A 23,048-nucleotide genomic window follows, 5' to 3' on the forward strand; every position below is an offset into this window, starting at 1 on the left:
AATACTGCTGCATATTAAGCACAACTTCATTATACACATTCCTCGTATTTTCAATGGATTCAGTCCAGAGTATAATAAGATAAGAAATCGAATTCATAATCAATATTCGATAATGGCAAATAGCATAAGCCACGGTAAACACTACAGTTTTGTCTAGCATGAAGCATATACCCGATAACACACAGCTAAATTTAACATTTTAGGTGTCAAAGCGCATAAAAATCGGCTCGAGCTTTTATATATTCGAGAGAATAACTTTTGTTTAACACCTTGTTTTGGGAGCAGGCAACTACAATTTATTGCTAGTTCGTTGCGCACAGGAAAGGGATGGGGGGCAGAGGGAAAATGTAACGTAAAGTGGCATATTAAGGATATGCCACAAGTTGCTGTGCGTCAGCTGAGCCGGAAATTCCTGGCTTCCGTGCACACACAAACAACTAAGTGTGTGTAGCTGGCAACAGGTGTGTGCCGGGACTAAATGTTAGCTGATAAAAAATATATATGTATATAAAAAAAAAAAAATACTTAATAAAAATACAAAAAACACAAGTGACCATGTAATGCGGCCTATCTGTGGCGTCGACTCACCTGATAATATGAATCCGACATGTTTTAGTTTGTAGTTGTTGTTCTTGTTGCTTTTGTTGTTGTTCTTGGTGCTGTTCTAGTTGTTGTTGTTGTCTCCGTTGAATCACTCGTTGTGTGTTGTTGTTGTTATTGCTGCTGCTCCTCTTTTAGTATATCAGTTTGCTGTTATTGTTTTTGTCGCCAAGAGAGAAACACACACACACATACATACACTCACCTGCATACGGCATACGCACGCACACGCATACACACACACACCGATACACAAAGAGGGAGAGAGACCGACGAGCAAACGCACTTTGCGCTTCTTTTCTTTTATTCGTTTCGTTAGGTTTAGGTTTCGTGGGTTTTTTTTTGGTTTGTTTACTTTAGCTCAAATAATTTATATATGTTGTTCACACTTTAACACCTGACGCCAAAATAACTGTGCTTTTATAGTGAGCGCTCTCTTTCTGCTATATTTGCTATCGATATTGAATAGAATAGTTGTTATTATTGTTGTTGTTGTTATGGTAACACTGGAAATGTGACGACAATGCAAAGCAAACACGCAAACAGGTGGCGCAGGAGCAAGCGAGAAGAATGCAAGAGCGAGAGAGGGATTGAAATAACGCTTAACAATTGTTGCGGATAAAATGGAGGACGCGGTGAATTTCCTTTTTGTTGTTGTTACATGCAAAACTCAATATGCATAAATTGCTAGGAGAAATTCACAATAGAAACACAATCTGTGTGGGGAACTTTCATAGAAATTAGCTTCAATTGAGCATTTTGCGGATTTAATTGAAAAAATTTTTTTTTTTTTTTTTAGTGATGCTGCTGCTGCTATCTCTGTCTCTATCCGTGCTGCTGATATTTTACTGCAAGTCACATAACAAGCAGCAGCGGCATCAATTTATAAATAAGCACCGGCTGTTGATGGACAAACGAGACGGACGACTGCAGTGGACAGAGGAGAACCAATCGTAATCAGCACGAAGCAACAACAGCAGAAGAGTGGCGGTAAAAAAAAAGCTACTCGCGCAGCTAAATGGAAATATGCTATTGCGCCGCCCTTCTCTGTCGCACTCGCTCCACTCCACTTATTCGCAGTCGCTCACACACACACACACACACAGAAAGACAGACCGCAACAGGCACGCAGTTTAATACCGGTTGCATTGTAATGGCGTCTAAATAATGAGGCAGGCACCTTGAAATAATAACACGGCCAAGATTGCCTAAACAAAAAATCGCACAACGCATATAAACACTTAAATTTTAAATCGCTTTACTTTTTCATTATTTCAATACTTCTGTTTATAGGTACTACATATGTGTGTGTGTGTTGTGTGTGAGTGTATTTGGTTATCTTCCTCATCTTCTTTATCTTATACAAATTTCACTCGTATTCGTACATTTTTAATTGTAATCTCGCTCTCGCTCACTCTCACACACACGCACAGACACACACACAAGCATACAAATTGCGCTGCTCAGATCAAATTCTTTGCCGTCTGCGTTTGCTGCTGCTGCGTTGTCGACATTTCGCTTCGTTTTCTTTTCTTGTTGTGTATTTTGGAGGAATGTGAAAACAACAAATGGAATATTTATCTCACGCACACTTTTTATTCAAATCATAACGATTGGAGTTGTCTTTATTATTTTAAATGGTTGCATGCAATAAAATTTACACTTTGTTGACTTTTTTAAAACGAAAAAATGTGAAATGGTTAAAAACAGAAAACGGCGACGACACGACGTTCGAGCATATAACCAGTGTGACCGCACTTGACACAGCGCTAAAATGTCGAAGAACCTCTTGCACAAAAATACCAAAATGAAAATACCATGTTTTTAAAGATACGCTGCTGCGCGGTTTTTTAACATATTTGTAAATGACTTACAACATTGAAAACAGTTGAAACAAATCCATTTATTTCATAAGCATTTGTATACGCATATATAAGATGTTTTTTACAAACTGCTCATATGGCATATTAGTGTTATCGATGTGCACGCTAGAGATGGCAAACGTTTGAGATCACAGAGATCGGCACGAATATTTGCTCGCAGTTCAAAATACAAAAGCATTTTATGAGTAGTTTTTATTCGGAAGTTGTGTTGTTGAAAATTAGACAGCTGGTTTCTTGGGCAGTGAGCCGAAAGCTGATATAACGGTGCCCTTGGTGCCCGTCACCGTGGTGGTCAACGCAGGAAGGGTTGCTTTTGGTGCCGGCTGGTCCCACTTAGATTTGCTGCAAATGCAAAACAAGTCCAAATTAGAGATGTGAAAACAATTGAATTTATTTAATTTGTGTTGATTTATTTACCGCTTTTTGGCCTCCTCCTCCACTTTACGGGCCAGGGCCGTTGCCTGCTCCACCTTGTCCATGTCCTTGCGATCCTTCTGTCGCTTGACCATCTCCGTTTTCTGCACCGCAGACAATGCCTCATAGAAGCTCTCCTCGCCCCACTGCAGCGGATCATAAATCTCTGGCGGATAATTCGTTCCGAACTCGTTGATGTCGCAGAAACTGATGAGCTTGTCGTATATGCTGGGATTGCGGAACTCCTTGCGATCCTGAATGACACGATTCATGTCCATATTCGTCTGCCGCATTTTCGTATACATTTTCGTGATCTTTGCCACCAATTCTGGCGGCGGATTCCCCTTCGGCTCTGGCGGCAATTGAAATTTGTATTTGGCATATTTGGGATCCTTCTCGTAACTCTCCGCCGAACGCTCCTCGGCGTTGTAGGTATTGGAAGCCTCATCGTGCATGCGTTCCACGCGAGCCTCGGCGCCGCCTTCGCCTCCCTTGGCGCGACTCTTCTCCTCGTGCTGCGTCTCCGCCTCCGAGTTGGCAGTATCGCTAGACGAGGACGATTCCCCCTCCTCCTCCTCGCTGGACTCGTGCGCATGATCCTCCTCTTCGTCGGAGATTAAGGTGTCATCCTGGTAGCTCACTAGACGCCTCAATTTATTTGACGGCTTCTTTTTCTTAGATTTTTTAGCGGGCTCCGCATCCGGCTTAGCGGGCGTCAAAGGCGTCGGAGTTGCCTGCTTTGGTATAATTACCTATTGGCATATTTAAGTTTATAATTATTAATTTCAGAAATTAAGTTAAATTTCCCACCTGAGACGCTGTTGAGTTTTGTGAATCTGGACTGGAGTCGCTCTCGTTGTCCGAGTCCGTGTACTGTGCCGTCAAGCTGGCCAGGGCAGAGTGGCTCATTGCAGTTGTTATTTGTTATCCGTACTTAAATAAATGGCAAATTGGTTTAAATATTGCAATTTTTGTGTTTATTTTACGCAGTTTTTGCTTTTTTTTTCTTTCCAGCTTAGCCATTCACTGCGAAGCGTGTATATTTATGGTATGCGCTAAGTTGGCAGCGCTGCGTGTATCAGCTGTTGCAAAGTTTACATGAGAAGCAAATCACAAACTAATGTAAATCGCAATATCTTTATATTTTATTTAAAAGCTATTTATGTACATATGTAATACATATAGACCATCCGACACTTGCTTATTATAGATAATTACAATAACAGTAACGCACTCTTTTATCATCTCGTTTTCGTGACATAAGTCGTCGATTAAGTGACGTATAAACGTGTGAGAGTCTAGATTGTTTTGTTGACGTCGCCAATTTGAGAGGTAAAAATGAGCGCCGTCCAAGAGGATCAGGACCGCATACAGAAGCGTGTCAATAAAATATTGGAGACGCGCCTCGAAACGGACAAGGACACATTGGATGCCCTGAATGGCCTGTCCAGCTTCTTCACAGAGAATACGCTGCAGAATCGCCGAAATTTGCGGAGTCAAATCGAGCAACGATCCGTTGGCATCAACGAGAACTTTTTGAAGGCATTTCGGGAGGTGAAGTTGACGCTGGATGCTGTCTGCACGGATCTGGACACGATGGCCACATCGGTGCAAATGATGAAAACTGATCTGGAGACATCGAAAGCGCTGACCAAAGATCTCATCGAGCAGACAAACAAAATGCAGGAGGAGCGGGAACGTTTGGAGATTCATCAGCAAATTGCGCAGGCATTTCTAACACGCTTTCAGCTCAGCGTGCCGGAGCACCAATTGCTGTATGGCAGCGCCAAGGATGCGCCCATTGTGCCGGAGTTCTTCAAGGTATTGGATCGGGTGCAGTCGATTCATTCAGATTGCCGGCTGCTTATGCAGTGCGGCTATCAGACGGCCGCTCTGGACATCATGGAGGAGATGACGCTGCATCAGGAGGGCGCACTGGAGCGCCTCTATCGCTGGACCCAGAACCACTGCCGCAATCTGGAGAACAATGAAATTGGCCCCCTGATCGTGGAGGCCATGAGTCGATTGCAGGACAGACCGGTGCTCTTCAAGTATGTCATCGATGAGTATGCGATTGCACGCCGTGCTGTGCTCGTGCGCCAGTTTATTGAGGCCTTGACCGAAGGTGGTCCCGGCGGGAATCCCAAGCCTATTGAGCTGCACGCCCACGATCCCAAGCGTTACATTGGCGACATGTTCGCCTGGCTGCACCAGAGCATACCCAACGAGAAGGAGAATCTGACGCTGCTCTTCAAGAAGTGCGATAAGCACGGTAAGTAAATGCTATCAGCGATTTCTAGTCAATTGTTATCCCTAATCTCCTTCTCAGATATATCGGAGCAAATGCAAAAGGCGCTCAGCTATATAGCCGATGGCGTCTGTCATCCGCTCAAGGTGCGCGTGGAGACGATACTGAGCTCGGAGCCGGATACCATCGTATTGTTCACCATTTCGAATCTGTTGCGCTTCTATCAGCAGATCATGAAACAGGTGGTGCAAGGCGGCAGCCTCGAGCAGTGCCTCATCGAGCTGCAGCAGAGCAGTGAGCAGATCTATCTAAATGCCTTGGCCAGCCAGGTGCGCAGCGTCCTCCAGCGACCAGCGGGCAGCAGTCTGGCGCTGGAGCCGCCACAACGTGATTTGGTGCCGCCGCCGAGTGTGGCACGACTCCTCAACATTCTCAAGGAGATCCTGTCGGTGGCAACAATGGTGGATGGTCGCCAGGCGGACATTACGAAGATTGTGACGTGCGTGATTGATCCGCTGCTGCAGTCGGTGCAGGAGAGCGCCGCCCACCTACCCACAGTGGATATGGCTGTCTATTTGCTCAATTGTCTCTATCACATGCAGAGCACGCTGGCTGTCTTTGAGTATATGGATGAGCGGGTGGAGCGCTTGCAGGCCCAGTCGGATGCACAGCTGGACACGCTCACCTCCGAGCAGGCATCCTCGCTGGTGGCCAATCTGAATCTGGGACCGATCTACACCATATTGCAGAGCAATCAGACCAAAATTGAGACGAATCTGTTGAAGATATTCATGTCGAAAATGGATGCGTTTCTACAGCTGCCCGATGTGCTGCTCCTGCCGCAGGTCCAGCTGATCATGTCCAGCTCGCATCGCAGCACAGTTCAGCGCCGCTCCTTCAATGTCATCGTGGCCATCTACAAGCAGATCTATGAGCGTGTCCATGATCCCGCAAATGGTTTTGAGCAGCCCGAGGCGTTGCTCCACAAGACGCCCGATCAGGTTGCTCGCATCTTGGCCAACTAATTGGAAGCGGGACATCCATCAGCTTAATATACGTATTCCAATATATCTATATATATATCTTCTATGCAATATAAATGTATCTGTTTAATTTATTGTTGTATGGATTTCTTCTCTTCTCTTTGAATGTGAAATTAAGCAGACAAGTACAAGTACAGTGGGCATTCAATACAGTCGTCTAATGAAAACCAAATGCTAACTTTTTGCACTAAAGTCAAATTCAAAAACAGTTTTCTTTTTTGATTATTTTCAAACTTTAGTATAAGCAGTACTCAATCTTTCGATACTACTGTTAGTACAGTACATATTCATTACATAGATACCATTTAAATGTTGCATATTTCCTTATATTGGTCTGTTTATCTAAAATTGTTTGAGTCTAATATAAACAATTCTTGCGCTTAAGTGTAGTGTTTGGTAATATTTATTTGAATAGAGTACTATTTATAATTAATAAACAAAAATGTATTAAGTTAAGCATACTCTGAATGCTTACATAAAAGATTTCTCCAGAATTTGCAGAAAAAATGGTTTTTGCTTTGAATACACATTTTGCAAGATCGAAAGAGTTTTTCGATTTCATTTTCAAAGCAGGCTCAGATTTACAAAAACTAAAAAGCTTTTTATTTTTAAGAAGAATTTTAAAGTAAATTGCAATTTTCATATGAAAATATAGAAGAGTTACATTTATAATAATAAATAAGTGTTATATAAAAATACGATTTGGATTTCATTTATTTCCTATGCTGTAGAAATATAGACTCAAAGAAGAAGAATGTTCAAAACACTTCTTCGGCTCCTGGGTAAACTTTTCCATTCTGCTGAAATTAGAATCCGAATACGAGAGTAAATGAGTAGGTTTTTATGCGTAACCCAATATAATCTAACCTATCCCATCCTAACCCAACCTATATATATAATACCATGTTCTGAAAACTGATATTATCCACTGTTCGCATTAGCAAGCGTTTGAGCTGTGGCATTAGCTTTATTTGACTGTGAAATTGAGCAGCACAAGTACAGTGGACACTCAATGCAGTGCTCTTATAAAAACCATCCTAAAGTTAAAATAATATAAATTTGCCATACTCAAACAAAGTATGAATATGTACTCCTTGTTGCTTAACTCTATTTAATTAATTAATATCGATTGAGTCTTGTATAAACAATTCTTGGATTCAAGTTATATAGTATATTTTATTTGAGTTGTTGCTACTATATATAATTTAAAATGTCTGAAATGATTAATAATTAAACATTGTTTAAGTGCAGATCAAGTAAATCTTTTAGATTTTATTTTAGTTATTTTCAAAAGTTTTCAAATAAAATTAAGAACAGTTGACGCTAGCAAGAATATACTAATAATACTAATAATTTACTATTACTAATTACAGTTCAGCTTAAATACTTGCTAGCATTTACTACATAGCTCTACTTCAGATGCTCGTCTATTTTTCCAGTGTATTTATGTTTCGCTTTCAGCTGAGTTTCCATTCCCGACTTATTATTCTGTTGTTTGTTTATTTTTCGCGCCCATTCAAAATGCACAATAGCTTTTTAAGTCGCACATACATATATATGCTATGTGCTACATATATGAATATATAGTAGTATATAGTAACCTGCTTCTTCTTCTATATAGAAGAACGCTTCGTTTGCCTTTTGAGCGGCTCGCCAATTGTGCAAATCGCGCGCTTATCACACAAAGCAAAACGCCAAACCAACCTAAAAATAATTAAATATAAAAGAAAGCCAAAGACAAAGTCAAAAATCGACAAAAATAAAACCTCATCGGTAAAATGACAAAAGTGTGGGCGGTTTTCGTGTTTATCGCGACGATTTAACACCAACAAAAAACCAGCAACAAATAACGCAAATCTTTTGAGCGCACTTCATTAGTCAAAGAATTTTTCGTCGTCGTTTATCGGAACGGCCGAAAGTAATTGGTAATTAGAAATGTTGTGGCCAAAACGCTGACAGTGCGCCCTCGACTGGCCAAAGTCCTAGACGGTCCTCTCTCTCTCTCTCTATCTCTCTCCTCCCGTCTCGCGTCTCGAGAGGCACAAAGAATTCTGCCGGCCAAAGTCTTCTTATCGCGCTACGTACGGAAGCTGTGAGTTCAGATATAAAGCATAATATATAGAAATAAATAAATCATTTAAATGCTATTTCTATGTATTTATGTGTCTATAAGCTAAGTGTGAAAATTAATATTAAGTATACAATATGCTTGAGTGTGTTTGTGTGTGAATGTTGCTGCTGCTTTTTTAGGTAATTGTGACTGTGGCACGCTGGAAGAGCTCCAATGTGAGTGCGGCAAAGAAAGCGGGAAATGAGTTATTGGCTGCCAGCTGCTGATCGATGGCCGGTTTGAGGGTCTGCGAATACGGCGACTCCAACAGAGCCAAACAGTTGGACTCATTCACACTGATCGATAGATAGTCATCGGGACTCTCCGCATACATGCTGGAAATCCTGTTTATTTATAGACATACAATGCGCAATTAGTTTGGTGACTCACAAAAAAAAAACAATTAAATATACCCGAAATATATAACGAATATATATATATATATATATAAATTAAATATATAATATGATAAAATGCTCGCTTGGATATTAAAGTTTGCAGAAATGTGAAGTGAACAGCAATTTAAAACATTTTACACAAAATCATTATAGAAATTATTATTCAATCTACGAATTGTACAGTTTAATAGATTTTTTACAGAATCTTTAAAGTGTTTGAAAGAATTTCTGAAAGTGTTCTAAATTCTTAACTATTCATAGATATATAAAGTTCTAGCTTGCATATTACAGTTTCCATTCTTCATTCAATCAACAAATTGCTTAAACTAAAAATTAATTTCAACGATTTAAAACTGCCTGAAAATATAAAAATTTGTGACTGAACTGTTCTAAATTTAGAAAAAGGTATTGTCTTAAATTGATTGATTGAAATTAAACATTAAAATCAAAATTCCAGCAGTTAATATCTACTATATACAAAAGTTTTCTTTGGCAAACATGAAATTTGAAATATGTGTAAAATAGAATTTCTAGCAATTATTATTCAAAACAGGTTTCAGAAAATGGAAACTGTATTAAATGAGATCTTTAGCAAGTATTAAACTTAAAATAAGAAGCAATCTTAAAATGACGACAAGTAAAATAGAACTTTCAGCAATTAATATTCACAATTTTGGCAACAGTTCTCCGAAATAGGAATTGTTTTAAATGCAAACCTTCAATTTCAAATAATATTTGTAATCTTAAAATGCTGTCTGGTTAAATGCAATTTGCAATTAATATCCACAAGCGATTACATATAATATATATATCTATATATATATATACACCGTTTAAAATACGCACCGATAATGACTGTTGGGGCCGACACGATCGATTCTATAGCCGAGCAGCATATAGCAGACATCGCGAAACTCCTTGCTGGCCGCCTTGAAGCACTCCTTCATCTTCTTCATTTTTCCATTGGCCGATTCCAGTTCGGCGCGCAGCTGATTGAACTCCTTGAAGTTCATGGTCATGCCACCGCCGGCGCCACCCGAGCTGCATGTCTCATTGAAACGTGACTGCGTCTGCTCGTTGCTCTCCTCCTCCAGTTTCCGATTGCGACGCTTCAATCGCTCAATCTGTAAAACGATCGCCAAAACAATTTAAAAAACTTCTCTCCTGTGTAAGGGAGTCATTCATTTTGCTCACCTCTGCTTGAAGTTTCTCGACAATGTTCTTGGTGGCCTCGTATGCATCGGCCGCTGGATTCTCAGTGAGATGCAGCACCTTGTAGTTGCCCATGTTGAAGTCGCCGCGCAGACAACGATGCTCCAGCTCCAATTCGAGCTCATCCTTGCGTCGTCGCAAACGTTCGTTCTCCATGCGCAGCGTGTCCAGCTCCTTTTTAACGCTCTCGTAGCCAAACTCACCCGGCGTCGGATCGCTGAGCGATTCATGCTGACGCATCGCTTGCATCTCACGCTCCAGAGTGGAGCACATCTCCTTGTAGCCGGTCAGGGTGCGCTCGAGCACCTCAACACGATAGCGTATCTGCATATCGTTTGTCATGTCCGCTGTGTGCGTGGCATTTGTCGAATTCGTCAGATCCTTGTCAAAGTTCTCCAGCAGCTGTTTGTAGAAATCACGCTCCTTGCAGACAATCATCAGCTTGCGCTGCAAACGCTCCCGCAGACTCTTGTGGCGCTTCAGCACGATGTTCATGTCATCAAAGTTCTTCAGATAAACGGCACACTTTTGCTCCAGCTCGCGCAGCTTCGACTGCAGCTGTTTTGCCTCCGATTCTGAGTGGCCTTTTTCGGCGGCGCGTATTATGTCCGCCTGGAGCAGTTGCTCGATGCGTGTGCGCAGCGCCATGGGGCTGACCAGCGTATTGGCCAGGCAATGATCCTGGGCGACTTTCACCCACTCCTTGAGCTCTTGCTCCACATGCGTCAGCTTCACCTGCAACGCCGCCGCCTCGGCTCGGGCGCCCTCCTCTCGATCCAGCCGCGTCTTGTAGTCGTGCACCTGCTCCTCGAGCAGCAGCTTTTCCCCAATCAGCGTGTTCAGGTGCTTGTTGTGCGTACGCAGGCGATCCACCTCCGCTTGTAGTTCGGGCACGCTAAGCAGGCGAGCTTGCGACGTTTTGGTTACCTCTTTCCAGTCGGCATAGGATTCGATTTCATATTCCAGCTCCTTGATGCGGGCATTTGCAGTACTGAGACTCTGCTCCTGCAACTGATAATCCGCGTGGAGTTGTTCGTATTTGGCGGCACTCGCCTTGTACTCATCGTGACGCACACGTATGCGTTCCAGTTCGGTTTGGGTGGCCTGCAATTGGAGTTCGGCACGTTCGCTGATCCGCTTGTATTCGCCCAGCTCGTTGCTGATGCAATGCTGCACTTGGCGTGCATCCTCCTCGCGCTGCAGTTTCTCCTGCTCCGCACGGTTCAGCGCCGTCTCGTATTTGGTGCGCTGCTGGGCGAGCTCAGCACAGGCAGTATTCGCCTCCTGCCGGGCGGTATGTTCCCGCTTGTGCAGCACCTTCAGCTGCTGCTCCATCTCCAGCAGACGGGCACTTGTGTAATCGCATTGTCTTTTCAACGCCTCAGATTTACTCTCGGCCAGCTCGAGCTGAGCACGTTGCTCCTTGGTTTGCTGACCGAGTTGCTCCTGCAGCTGCGAAATTATCGCATTTGTCTCAATTAATTCGGCGCGCAATTTGCGCGTCTGCCAAGGACCCATTGGATCATTGAACGAGTTGTTCTGCGATGTGCAACTCAAATTGAAGCTGACATTGTGCGAACTATTGTCCAGGCTGTTGTCGATGCGTCGCTTCTTGGGCACTATTCGGTATACAATTTTAGTTTTACTAATTTGCAAATTGTGTTTTCTTCTTATTATTATTTGGCTTACCTCTGACGGAGTCTTCGGTGAAGGACATGGAGAGCCGGTCGAAGCTGAGCTTCTTTGGCGCCGAGTGTGTTATGCTATCGTTGAAGCGCTCCATGATGTTGTCTAAGCTGCTGCGTATGTCGTCCATTATACTTTTTTTTTATCAATATTTTCTTTTGCGTCCGTAAATATTTCCCTGACAATTTGTAAAGACCGACAGTATTAGTGGTGGTAGCTCGACGAATATTCGATAAGCAGTAGCGATGCGTCATTGTAATCACAACTGCAAGCAGTGTTGGAAAGCGAGCGGACTTAGCAGAGTGGCAGCACTGCTGTAACATGTGGCGGCAACTTTAAACAAACCCCATTACTATGCTTGATATAAACTTTGATATAGTATTTGGCATACTTGCGAACAGCCTTTATAAAAGCAGGGTAACATTAATTTTGGGCAAATCCTTTGCTAAACGCTGCATTTCAATCATTCTAAATAAGCGTGCAGCAAAAATTAAGTAATAAAATTGTGCGCTTATGATTTATTTGACTTGGGCGTGTGTGTGTGCCCCTGTTAACCCATGAAAAACGAGCGCATTAAGTTTTATGATATTGTTAGGGCCTGTCATCAACTTTGGTCCAAGGCACACACACTCATTGCTCCTGCTCCTTCTCCCTCCCTCCCTCACTCTCTCTCTCCCACTTACGCACGGACGACAAACAAGTGCCAAAGTTCAAACTCAAACAATAACACTTTCCATAAACAAAATACCCCACACATACACACACACACACATGTGTATGTGTATGTATGTATGAAATGCCTCAAATCGGCGACAGGCTTCTCTTTTACACTTACCTGCGCCTACACCAAAAACAAAAAACAAAAACAAATTTTCCATATTGAAACTTGCAAACGAGAAGCAGAGAAAACCCAAATTGACCTGTGGCAACGCAGCAGCGAACGAAGTGTAAACAAAGCAAAAGTTGAGGCGCACATTGAATAAATATGTTTGTGTCTTCGTTTTGTTTCCTAACAACTCAGTGCGCAGTTTATGTGGCGTGTATGTGTGTGTGTGGGTGTGTAGTGTGTGCGGTGCGTGGTCTTAACTTTTTTGCCCGTTGAGCACTTTATCAGAGCTTAGCACCTGACAATTTGCCATGAAAGATGCGGCCTTTTCTCTCTTTTTTTTCTTCACTCTCTCTCTCTCTCTCTCTTTTAACATACGCACAGGAGATAAACACGCACTCTTTTCAATGTATGTGTGTGTGTGTGTTTGTAATAAAAGTGCTTTTTATTCTCGACATTTGCTTTGTTTTTTTTTATTTTTTTTTTTCATCGGCAGCTGTTTGTTACTGCTGCTGCGATCCGTGTCGTCTGTCCACTGTGTGGAGTATACTTGAATGTCACCGCTGCAGCTTAGTGCTTGCCACTTGGTCTATTACCTTTGAGAAGAGCAGCTAATTAAATTAAAGCCGATTAGGTGTCACTCTCCTGCTCTCCCTCTGTGGCAAACTTGTATTAAGTGCGCTTCTTGCTGCCGTCGGCAGTTCGCACTTTTGACTATTTACCATTTTAATGTGCAGAAGTGTTCCTCTGTAATCAATTATTGCAATGTAATCAATTATTGTAAACTAATCATTATGTCAATATTATGTTTAATTATGTCACAAAGCTATTTCTTGTGCTAATGCTAATTAACATTTCAGTTGAGCAGTAAGCCAAGCTTAACTGCACTGTTATCCGTTAAATATGCTGTGCAATGTACTAGTTGTGATTAACATTTTCATTAAAATTGCACTTTAATCGTTAAAAATATATATAAACAGTTTAATTTTCAATTCAACAATTGGTAATTGAGCATAAGAATAAGCCCGCCACGAGTCTACCTGTTTGTCACACTCTATTTGCGTGTGGCAGTTGAGGTTTTTTCCGCATAAATTGCACTTATTAACGCCACATTGCTCGAGTGCCCCCCTTGAAATACAAGTACGTGCGCGCATACACACTTATACATAGCTACAAATATATGTATGTGTACGTGTATATAGAAACACGCATTGCCATGCAACAGGCGTTTGTGAGTTGAGTTTTTTCTTTGGAGGGGTTTGTTGTTCGCTTCGTAGAATTTCCGCTGACTCACAAACGCTGTTGGCCACAAATCTGCATAAAATTTGATGGCAACTTCAAGTTGATGGAATTTTCATGAGCAACGCCGCAAAAAAGTCCTTACAAACACACACACACAGGCTTCTAGCTGTCTGTTTGGCTGGCAGCCATTTCATTTCTCTTGCTGTTGCAGTTCGCTTTAGTCGCAGCACTCGCAGCACTTCAACAACATCAACTTCTTCTTCTTCTTCAAGTAGCGGTAAGTGATCGCAGATTTTTGTGTGAGTTTTTCCACAAGCCTAAAATTAAAATGGAAAAAAGTTGCAGATCTAATATGAAGACTGTTTTTATTTTTATTATTTATTAAAACTATCTAACATTAATTTGATTTTAATTTGTGCTTGCTTGATTAATCGTGCTTATTCGTGTCACGCCAAATACACGCAGAGTGAGCAGCTCTATTTGGTTGACTGATGATGGTCAACAGCAGCTGACATCATGATTGATTTCCATTCTTATGGCACTGCTGCACTGCATCCATATATAGATAGTGAATCAGTTATAGCGCCCATCTTAAATTCTCGGTATAAAGCTAAACTACACTAATTCACACACACACACATATGATAGCTCTATCCTTCTCGCTCTCTCTGCCTCGCGCGAGGTCACTTCAAATGCACCTGTTAACCATTTGGAAAATTTATGACTTCCTTGTTTGTCGCAAGGCACGGAACTAGTGCCACACAGATCCTCCATTGCCACACATCCTTGTCCGTTGCCATTGTCTGCAGCTTGCGTTGCATTTGGCTTTTGTTTTTGCTCAACACTGGAAAACGATAGCCGCCGAGGCACAAAGAGGAAGCTGCATTTTAGATGCACGCGTGCCAGAAGTGTTATGCAGCCAAGTACAAGGACACTCATACATCCTGTATGTGTGTGTGTGTGTGCAAGCAATAAATAAAATCAACAATAGCTAATTGTAAGCACAGCATTTTACACAAGCAAAACAAACACAAGCAAGCACACACACACAGACACAAAGTCACACGTAGATAAAGCGCATTATGCATTAGACAAGTTTCCGAGTGTCTCTTTGACCTATTGATTACTAGCTGAAAGCACGACTAGTGCATACCCTGTTCTCTGTTTGGCTTGTCAAAGAACAACAGTGTTCCGCTTCCAGGCGTTCCACGTAAGCAGATATATTTACGTTGGCAAGTATATTAAACACATTGCTGATAATTACTTAATAGCGTATTATTAAAGCCATGTTGCTTTTTTGCTGCCAGTTATTCTACCCTTAAAGACATCTTTACGGGGCAAAGAATAAAGGAATCTTGCTTTCACTTTTAAGCTAGCAGCAAAGAGGCTGCTGCTAGCCTGAAGAGTGAGCCAGTATGGTGAGTTTCGTTGCGAGAGAGCAACGCGTGCTACGCTCTCTCTGGGCACACTTTCAATACAAATTACCATTGCCGGCCCCGGCAGGTGCTGTTCCTGCTGTATAAAACTCAGTGCATGCCAACAGGCGCCCAAAAGGTTAGAAACTCACCACCTTAAGAGAGCGTTAAGCACACCTATCGATAGACTGTACCTGAAATCATCGTTTGAATCGATACATGGCTGATTGTTTTGGCGGTTGTTTGTAAAGATGATTTCGTAACTAAACTTAAACAATATCTTTAAATGAATTATGTTTGATAATAAAAGACATGAATGCGATTTAAAAAGTAAAGCATATTTATAAGAAACAAGCATAAGAACCAAATATTTCAAACATTCTTTCAATGCTTGCTTTTAAAAACGATGTCTATCGACTCGTGATTATGGTCGATTTGTTGTGTGTTGAGATAGATGTTGAGTAAGGATTTACTTTGATAGTCTGCGCGCTCTTCCATGAATTTGTAATTGAAATGGCCGCGACGCGACGGCGTGCTTGCAGTGCGTAGGCGGTTGTCGTAGACTGACGTCGTGGCCATAGCACGTGCTACGAGTGCGGCGCGTGCAACGGTGCCACCATCCACCACCATCACCTCCACCAGCAGGCAGCAGCAGCAGCAGTAACAACAACAACACAGACAAACGACCGCAGCAGCAGCAGAAGGAGCAGCTGAAACCTGAAGTAACAACAAAAACAACAACAACAAATATAGCAAGAAGAATGATAAGCAAAGCAAATGAGAAAAATAAGATGACACTTAAATAGAGAGAGTATACAGAATATGGAAATGAAACGGCACAATTTTGATTAGAGTTTTTAAATGAAACAATTAACGAAAAGCATTTTAGGCCAATGTAAAAACTTGAAGACAATACAAATTTGAGATAACACTTTTTAAGCCACAAATGTGACAGTATTAAAAATGTGTGTGTGACAATAAAATTAGCTTAAGGAACCAAACAAATTTGCACATTGTTATTTGCACCTGGCTAAAACTAAGCTAATAAATGACTTTTTCACAACGTTGACAATAAGCAACAGCGACAATAACTTAATAATACTAAGTGTGAAATCAAAATTAATCTCATTTATAATTATATATAAATATATATATTTATATATATACATATGCAGACATTTTCGGTAAATCGAATTGGAATGTAAAGCCAACAAAGTTGTGGGAAAAGAAGAGAAAAGCGTAAATGCCATTTACGCAAATAATACTAAACAAAGAATAAAGAATAACAAACGGAGGAAGCAACAACAGCAAACGCTAGCCGAAGAAGCCCACAAAACGCAAACAGGATACTTAAAATATCAAACCAAATACATACACACAACCACACTCACACACACACACACACACACACACACACTCACACACGCAGCTGCTAAACAAACGTGTACGTGTGTCAACTAAAAATATATTGTGCGCTTCATACTTTTTGGAGGATGCCCCTTTGCGGAGTTGTTGTTGCTGGGTCTGCTGCTTGGATATTGTGAGCAAGGACCGAAATAAATATATATATATTTATATATATATATATGAATATACAACAACAACCAGTAAGGTGTATTTGGAGACGAGGCGCGACAGGAATAAAGCAAACAGACGTCGCCTCTGTAAGATGCTTCAGAACGCTTCAACTGAACAGAGATTGATGCTGCCAGTCAACAAAAACCCAAGAAACAAAAACAACAACAACAACTAACGACAACCGCCGAGCGCCTTTCAAACAGCAATTGAGATATGTAAGTAACACAAAAAAATTAAAATATGTTTATACACACACACACTCACACACATATATATATATATATATATATATATATATATATATATATATATATATACAACAAGTAAAGGGGGAAAAAGAGACATATTCTGTAGGCAACAACAACAGAGAAATTCACACCAATACTTTTTCTATAGCATACTTATTTTGGGCGTCGCTTAACTACAATTCCGTTTGTACTACTCTTTTGGTATATTTATTTGCAGTCGATTTGATGGCAAGAAAAATGGCTCTCGAGCATGACAAAAATGTGTAGAGCCTACTTTTGTGGACTGCCAAAAATAACGTCCCATTCGCATGTGGCAAAAGAAAAATGACTGTTGTCGTTTTGTTACATATATTATTTATATTTTTAGACAGGGAAATGCTTTAAAGACACCCTCCGGCTGCAGCTATAATATTTCTTAACTGAACATTTTTACGAATAGAGTGTTAAAAGTGTGTAGATATAATTAAAAACGTTTACAAGCTGCAAAAGCTTTTGAAAATGTTCTGTTGTAATTTGTTGTACTTACGAGATTGTTTTTTTTTGCGTTACAAAACCCCTTTTAAAACATTGATGTGAATGCAAATAAATTAAAACAAGTGATTTGCTCACGTTTATTTTACAACTGCTATTTTTTATATAGATGTCTCTTTAAACAGCAAAATTCAGTTTATAAATTTGTAATTTAGCATACTTTTGTGGGCTGTAATTTTTTACGGAAAGTCATTTGCAATTTACGGGAACGAAGGAATTTTAACCATGTTTGTTAAAAAGAGTTGAATAACTCTGAAGAAGAAAAAGGGCCGGAAATGAAAATGGTTCTCGAGCGAAAAAGCCTTATGCATATTTTTACAGCATTTAAGTGTGAAATGATGTGTTGGCGCATTATTTGACTTAGGAGCGGAAGAAATGCTAAGCCTATCAAATACACACACACACACACCTACACAGACACAGATACAGAGAGGGCCAGAGAAAGACAACACAGAATCTGTAAACCCTGACGTGGAGATGAAGTGGCAAACAAACAGGGAAGATACTCACACACACACAGACACAGACACAGACACAAATTCAAATATAAATATAAAAACAAATACACACGCCGCTGTGCGCTGTGTGTGTATGTGTTCTTGTGACTTACAAGGAAAAACACTTATACGCCACGTTGAACGTTGAAACGGTCGCAAGTTTTATCAACTTGCGCTGGCTGCTCGGACGCCGTAAACTCAATTTGGCATTTAGGCTGCTATCGAGCGTCATCGCAGACAGGCAAAAGCACAACAAATACACACACACACACACACAGAGCTACACAGCTACATAATATAACCAAGAAGAAAATCGATTGTGTGATGCTGTAGCAAAAACAAAATAACTGCCATAAAGACTCCCATTGCCCGCTGGTACACTTTTTGTGTATTTCAGCAATCAGGCAACAACAACGTATTTATAAGCCGATTTCTGCATTTTTCTCACACACACACACAAACCCTTTCAATTGTACACACACAGACCTTATCAGGGTAAAACATGCATTTAAGTCCGGCCTTTTCATGAAATTTGCATAGTTTAAACAACTAATTGCTGTTAAATTATGTTTATATTTATTTCTCTTTTTTCGTTGTCTTGCTTCTTTTCTAATGCCAAATCAATTAAGTGTGTCTGCTTTGCGCCAGACACAAATTCCCAGAATCTCAAGTACAAAGTGCATGAACTTTTTATTGAATCGGGGTATATTTGATTTCAATGAACCCCTTTTTATAAACTTACACTTTTTGGGTGTGAAACATATTAAATATGCTTTAGCATGACTGCTTTTCACAGCAGTTTAATAACACGTTTTGCGATGAAATTATGTTGAAAGTATTTAAAGCAAACTAAATGAACTAATAAGTGACTATAGTTGAAATTCAATCAAATCTAAGCAGATTTAATATACACATTAGTTAGCAACGCTTTTTAACAGCAGGCTGTTGATTGCTTTAATTGAAAGAAGCACAGTTTTGATGGTTGTTTGATGCAAATGAATATTGTACGCAGCTCATTAGTAACTAGGGTAGAGTGTTGCTTGGCAATCTTGGATTTAATTCAGTTTGCAAATGCTTTTAATACGATTTTAATGAATTTTCAACCAAGGGCAACAGGCAAAACGCCGGTCGCTTTGTGTGCAGCACAGCGATAAGTCAGAGCAGAGAACACACGCTAACTAAATGAAAAGAAAGACACACAATGGCTGAACAACAAGACAATTTAATGCCAGTAAGTTGCGCACTGCCATACAAAAAGCATCAACATTTTCAGTCTACTGCAGCCGCATTAAAATGTGGCTGGCTTTCGGCTCGCAGACTGCAGCACAATAAGTAAAAATGTCCTTGGCACAACTTGGCCAGCTGAGAGAGCTCATAAGCTCAGACACAATGAAAAAAAATGTATACATCTGTACATATATATATATATTTATATATATGAAGGAGCCTGCATTGAAATGCGATTGGCGATTGTGCAAATTGAAATCTAATTAAAATCTGAGGTGCAATTGAAATGCGCGCCAGCTCAAAATTTATGGTCCAACTTGGCAGCAAATAAATTACGCCGCTGTCTGCGAGCCAGACAGACAGAGAGACAAACGGACGGACAGGACAGGACAGGAATGTTACGAGGACTGCGCACAAGTGGCAAAAGCGTTCAAGTACAAAAATCAATTTCCGTTAAAACAGTAGTTGCTGCAAAGGGAATGGGTGGGCTAAAAACACAAACTGAATGAAATTGAAATGTGGCAAAGTGAAATACAAGCGCTTAATGGTTTGCTGCATGTCTGTGCGACTAACTGATAAATGTAACTGGGTAACCAGTCCCGGCTGCCATGCGACCAAACAATAGACTCACTCGAACTCACTAGCTCACTGACTCCCTGACGGACTGTCAAACCGACTGTCAACGGGTCAGCGCACACGCCTCGTGTTAAAGTATCTCTTTTGGGATATTCAGACCATCAACTCGTACACAGTGAAATAAAGCAAAGCCTAGAAAACATATTAAAGTTTATTAAATACACTTTTTGAACGTAGAAAAGTTGAGTAAACAATTTTAAAAATTTATTATTTGAGAAATACCTTCTGCCTTGTCATTTATCTAAAAACTTTCCATTTCTTTAAAAGTTCATATTTCTTATAATTAAAATACCAGAAGAGTTTGAGAATTTTTAAAGTCTAGAAAAAAATTAAAGTTGATAAAGTAGATTATTTGAGTTAACTATTCCAAAAATAGTTTATTTTTCTTTGACATTTTGCTTAATTAGTTTCCATATTATTAAATGTAAATATAAAATAGCATGAAAGTTGGAAAATATTAAGAAAGTCAAGTAAATAATATTGAAATTTACAAAGTCGATCTTTTGAAAGTTACAAAACTTAATTAACAATAATAATAATGTCTTATTACACACTTCAAATTTCATTAAACACTCAAACAATTCAGAATTTCTTATAGTTTAAAACAAAGTATATTTTTCGAAAGTACAAAAGTTGAGTTAACAATTTCATAAAAACTTTATGTCTTATAAAATATTTTTTTAAGAAACTGACGTATTTTTTAAAAGTAATTATATCTTATGGACTTATACATAACACGGAAATATTATGGAAGTCGACCTTAAAGTTTTTGAAAGAAACTAGAGCTGTCTATATATGTCCATATATATTTATAGCTATATTTTTCTCAGTGTAGCTGACGAGCACGCGACTTGCCTAGAGCCACATCTATCAGCACATTTCGACATCCTGTCTTGTTCTCTGCTCCTATCGCTTCACACACACATACACTCGCACACTCGCACGCGCACACACACATACACACACACACACAGTTAGATTCATTGCTCGTTCAGGCATCATAAACCGCTGCCACGTGCGGCACACAAATGAGCCTCGACAATGTCAGAAACAAAGCAGCAGCTTCAACATCAGCATCAACATCAACATCAGTTGTGTTCAGTTTGCCCATTCGTCCGTCATTCGGTCATGTAGTCAGTTAGTCATCGCCGCCTTGACTAATGAAATGCCATCGCTGTCATTGTCAACATCTTTTGCCGGTCCTGCTCCTCGCTCTGCTGATCAAAATGTAAACTAAGCACGACAAGATAACGCTCACGAAATGATGAGAATTAAAATGTTGTTGACTGTTGACAGTAACTACGCATAGCCCCATGTGCCCAGCAAATTGGCTACTAAATCAACAAGCGAAGGATACCTAACTAAGTTTATAAAAACAAAAATGAACTTGTCGCGTTATAAATTAAAGCCCATCAAAAACAATTTAATTTTGAAATTTATAAGCTGAGGAAAAAATCACTCGAAATTAGGAAATCGCCGTAAAATGAAAATCACCCAGAAAATAAGGGAAATGCTTTTCTTAGAAGTAATAATAAATATGCGAAAAGAAATGTCTTCCAATTATTAAGGCTTTTTTCTATTATTCAAAGTAAATTAAGAAAAGAAGAACCCTGGTTTTAAGAAAAACCCAACCTTTCTTAGAAATATATTTTCTCAAACACAAGATAAGTTTCGCCAAAAGATAGCGATTTTTTTTTAATTCAGTGCAATGTTTTTTTCTGTGTGTAGCGGATTTGTATAGATTTTTTTTTGCTTGTTTACTCCCGTTTTTGTTTTTGAGAATGAAGGACATTTAGTGGCCAAATCAATCAAATGAACAAAGTTCAATTTTATCAACAGTATGTAGCCTACAGTAATAGGGCTTCTGTGTATATTTATCCATTAGATTAAAACAAAAGTTGTGTAAAAACAACAACTTAGTTCAAGTTCAGAGTTTTCAACTTGACTTAGTTAAAAAATCAAATCAACATCTGTGTTACAGATTGGAATAACAGTGCTCAAAATGATCGATAAATATAACGACACTTATCGATGATTTGTATCAACGATCGTATTTTTATATTTCTCCTCTAAATAGTCCCTTAAGCCTTTCCCTCCTACCTCAATTTTTGGTTATATTGGCCATATTCAAGGTTATGAACATTTGGGCTTATCAGACTGATTTGGATTGAGCCAAAGCATTGATGTCCTAATCCGCACTAACATTTTGTGGCAATTGTTGATGGCCTGAAACTTGCTCTCTAAACTTGCCATCAAAGGCTCAAGACTATCAACAATCACACATACAACACACACACACATACAACACACACATATATATGTAGACACATAACTAGGACATGACAATGCAAAAATCCTGGCGGATTTGAACAACGGCCACTATTTACCCCCCAAGTAGACAAAGTACAATTCACATGCGGATAAAGTTGGCCAAATACAGGCATCCCATGAAGCCAGTGTTATTAATGTGTGCATGAGAATGTACACTGTAATCAAAAACCATGAAATCTGTGCAAAACTAGGTGCCTAGCGGAGTTAGAAATAAAATTAGAATAATCTGAAAATCAGAGTAAAATTTAATTGAAATGCGTTATTATCAAGCTTAAATTATAAATTCAATGCGTAAATTTGCAAGTTTGTCTTAAGTCTATATCGACGATGTTAGCTTACTTTAGACAAAATATTAAGTATAAATAGTAAAGAGGACTAAATATTAAAAGGCTGTCTTTGACAGAAAGATTTTTTACTTCATTGCAGTTTCAAAACTTTAAAATATTAATTTATGCTGGAATTAATCACTTTTTCGTGATTTTAAACTACTATCAACAAAAATCTAGAATGAATCTTTCTATATAAATATATGTATAATTAATCGTACTTAAAGCTTTTTAAAAAGAATTAAAATTTGTTATAATGAACCAATACTTCATTAAAGCTTCCATACATTAACTTTTTGTTTGTCACTTAAATAAAACTATGATTTCATATTCGAATCAATTAGTTTTTACTGGTTTCAAAATTATATACTTATTTTAATAAAAGTTTGGAATGAATCGCACCTGAAGCTTTTAAGACTTTTGTTTGGCACTTAATTAAAATTATGAAACGATGCTCGCATCAATGACTTTTTTCTGTTAATAAAAATCTGAAATAAATAAAACTTGTAGCTTGAAAGATCGACTTTTACACAAGAGTAACAAATAATTTACATTTATCTTATTCGTTTTTTTTTTTTTTTGTATATGAACCACTTT

General features: G+C 39.5%; 5 protein-coding genes across 6 annotated transcripts in view; 2 read left to right on the forward strand and 3 right to left on the reverse strand.

The window, feature by feature from the left end:
* LOC6560622 (serine/threonine-protein kinase N) overlaps positions 1-661 on the reverse strand; it is a 42,567-nt gene extending 41,906 nt beyond the window's left edge. The window contains exon 1 of the mRNA XM_032735327.2: positions 589-661. Coding sequence (XP_032591218.1) covers positions 589-609 — 21 coding nt within the window. The 5' untranslated portion in view covers positions 610-661. The remainder of the gene's footprint in view (positions 1-588) is intronic.
* A 1,999-nt stretch (positions 662-2,660) lies between these two features.
* On the reverse strand, positions 2,661-3,925 carry LOC6559036 (SAP30-binding protein). The gene is made up of 3 exons (XM_001987306.3): positions 3,708-3,925; positions 2,901-3,649; positions 2,661-2,825 (listed from the first exon to the last, which is right to left on the reverse strand). The coding sequence occupies exons 1-3, from the start codon at positions 3,804-3,806 to the stop codon at positions 2,702-2,704; spliced, it is 972 nt and encodes a 323-aa protein (XP_001987342.1). The 5' UTR covers positions 3,807-3,925; the 3' UTR covers positions 2,661-2,701.
* A 252-nt stretch (positions 3,926-4,177) lies between these two features.
* Positions 4,178-6,733, forward strand: LOC6559037 (conserved oligomeric Golgi complex subunit 6). The gene is made up of 2 exons (XM_001987307.2): positions 4,178-5,169; positions 5,227-6,733. The coding sequence occupies exons 1-2, from the start codon at positions 4,236-4,238 to the stop codon at positions 6,168-6,170; spliced, it is 1,878 nt and encodes a 625-aa protein (XP_001987343.1). The 5' UTR covers positions 4,178-4,235; the 3' UTR covers positions 6,171-6,733.
* Positions 6,734-8,081: 1,348 nt separating this feature from the next.
* The window catches only part of LOC6559850, a 32,704-nt gene continuing 17,737 nt past the window's right edge, over positions 8,082-23,048 (forward strand). The window contains exon 1 of one of the 2 annotated variants that reach the window (XM_032734627.1): positions 8,082-8,280. The gene's annotated coding sequence lies outside the window, so the exon portion shown is untranslated. Of the gene's footprint in view, positions 8,281-16,706; positions 16,871-23,048 lie in introns of those variants that run through there. The other variant, XM_001987309.2, reaches the window with a different exon arrangement.
* LOC6559849 (mitotic spindle assembly checkpoint protein MAD1) lies at positions 8,336-11,784 on the reverse strand. The gene is made up of 4 exons (XM_001987308.2): positions 11,598-11,784; positions 9,891-11,527; positions 9,543-9,820; positions 8,336-8,642 (listed from the first exon to the last, which is right to left on the reverse strand). The coding sequence occupies exons 1-4, from the start codon at positions 11,722-11,724 to the stop codon at positions 8,435-8,437; spliced, it is 2,250 nt and encodes a 749-aa protein (XP_001987344.1). The 5' UTR covers positions 11,725-11,784; the 3' UTR covers positions 8,336-8,434.

This window comes from Drosophila grimshawi, unplaced genomic scaffold, assembly GCF_018153295.1.
Source record: "Drosophila grimshawi isolate 15287-2541.00 unplaced genomic scaffold, ASM1815329v1 contig_1369, whole genome shotgun sequence".
NCBI classification, from domain to species: domain Eukaryota; kingdom Metazoa; phylum Arthropoda; class Insecta; order Diptera; family Drosophilidae; genus Drosophila; species Drosophila grimshawi.

Excerpts from the sequence above, each read along its gene's own strand:
- LOC6559036 (XM_001987306.3), bottom strand. The coding sequence starts at position 3,806 with ATGAGCCACTCTGCCCTGGCCAGCTTGACGGCACAGTACACGGACTCG. Across the intron at positions 3,650-3,707 it reads AAAACTCAACAGCGTCTCAG|GTAATTATACCAAAGCAGGC; the intron begins GTGGGAAATTTA and ends ATATGCCAATAG. Across the intron at positions 2,826-2,900 it reads GAGGAGGAGGCCAAAAAGCG|CAAATCTAAGTGGGACCAGC; the intron begins GTAAATAAATCA and ends TTGCATTTGCAG.
- LOC6559037 (XM_001987307.2), top strand. The coding sequence starts at position 4,236 with ATGAGCGCCGTCCAAGAGGATCAGGACCGCATACAGAAGCGTGTCAAT. Across the intron at positions 5,170-5,226 it reads CAAGAAGTGCGATAAGCACG|ATATATCGGAGCAAATGCAA; the intron begins GTAAGTAAATGC and ends TCTCCTTCTCAG.
- LOC6559849 (XM_001987308.2), bottom strand. The coding sequence starts at position 11,724 with ATGGACGACATACGCAGCAGCTTAGACAACATCATGGAGCGCTTCAAC. Across the intron at positions 9,821-9,890 it reads TCGAGAAACTTCAAGCAGAG|ATTGAGCGATTGAAGCGTCG; the intron begins GTGAGCAAAATG and ends ATCGTTTTACAG. Across the intron at positions 8,643-9,542 it reads GGCCCCAACAGTCATTATCG|GATTTCCAGCATGTATGCGG; the intron begins GTGCGTATTTTA and ends ATAAATAAACAG.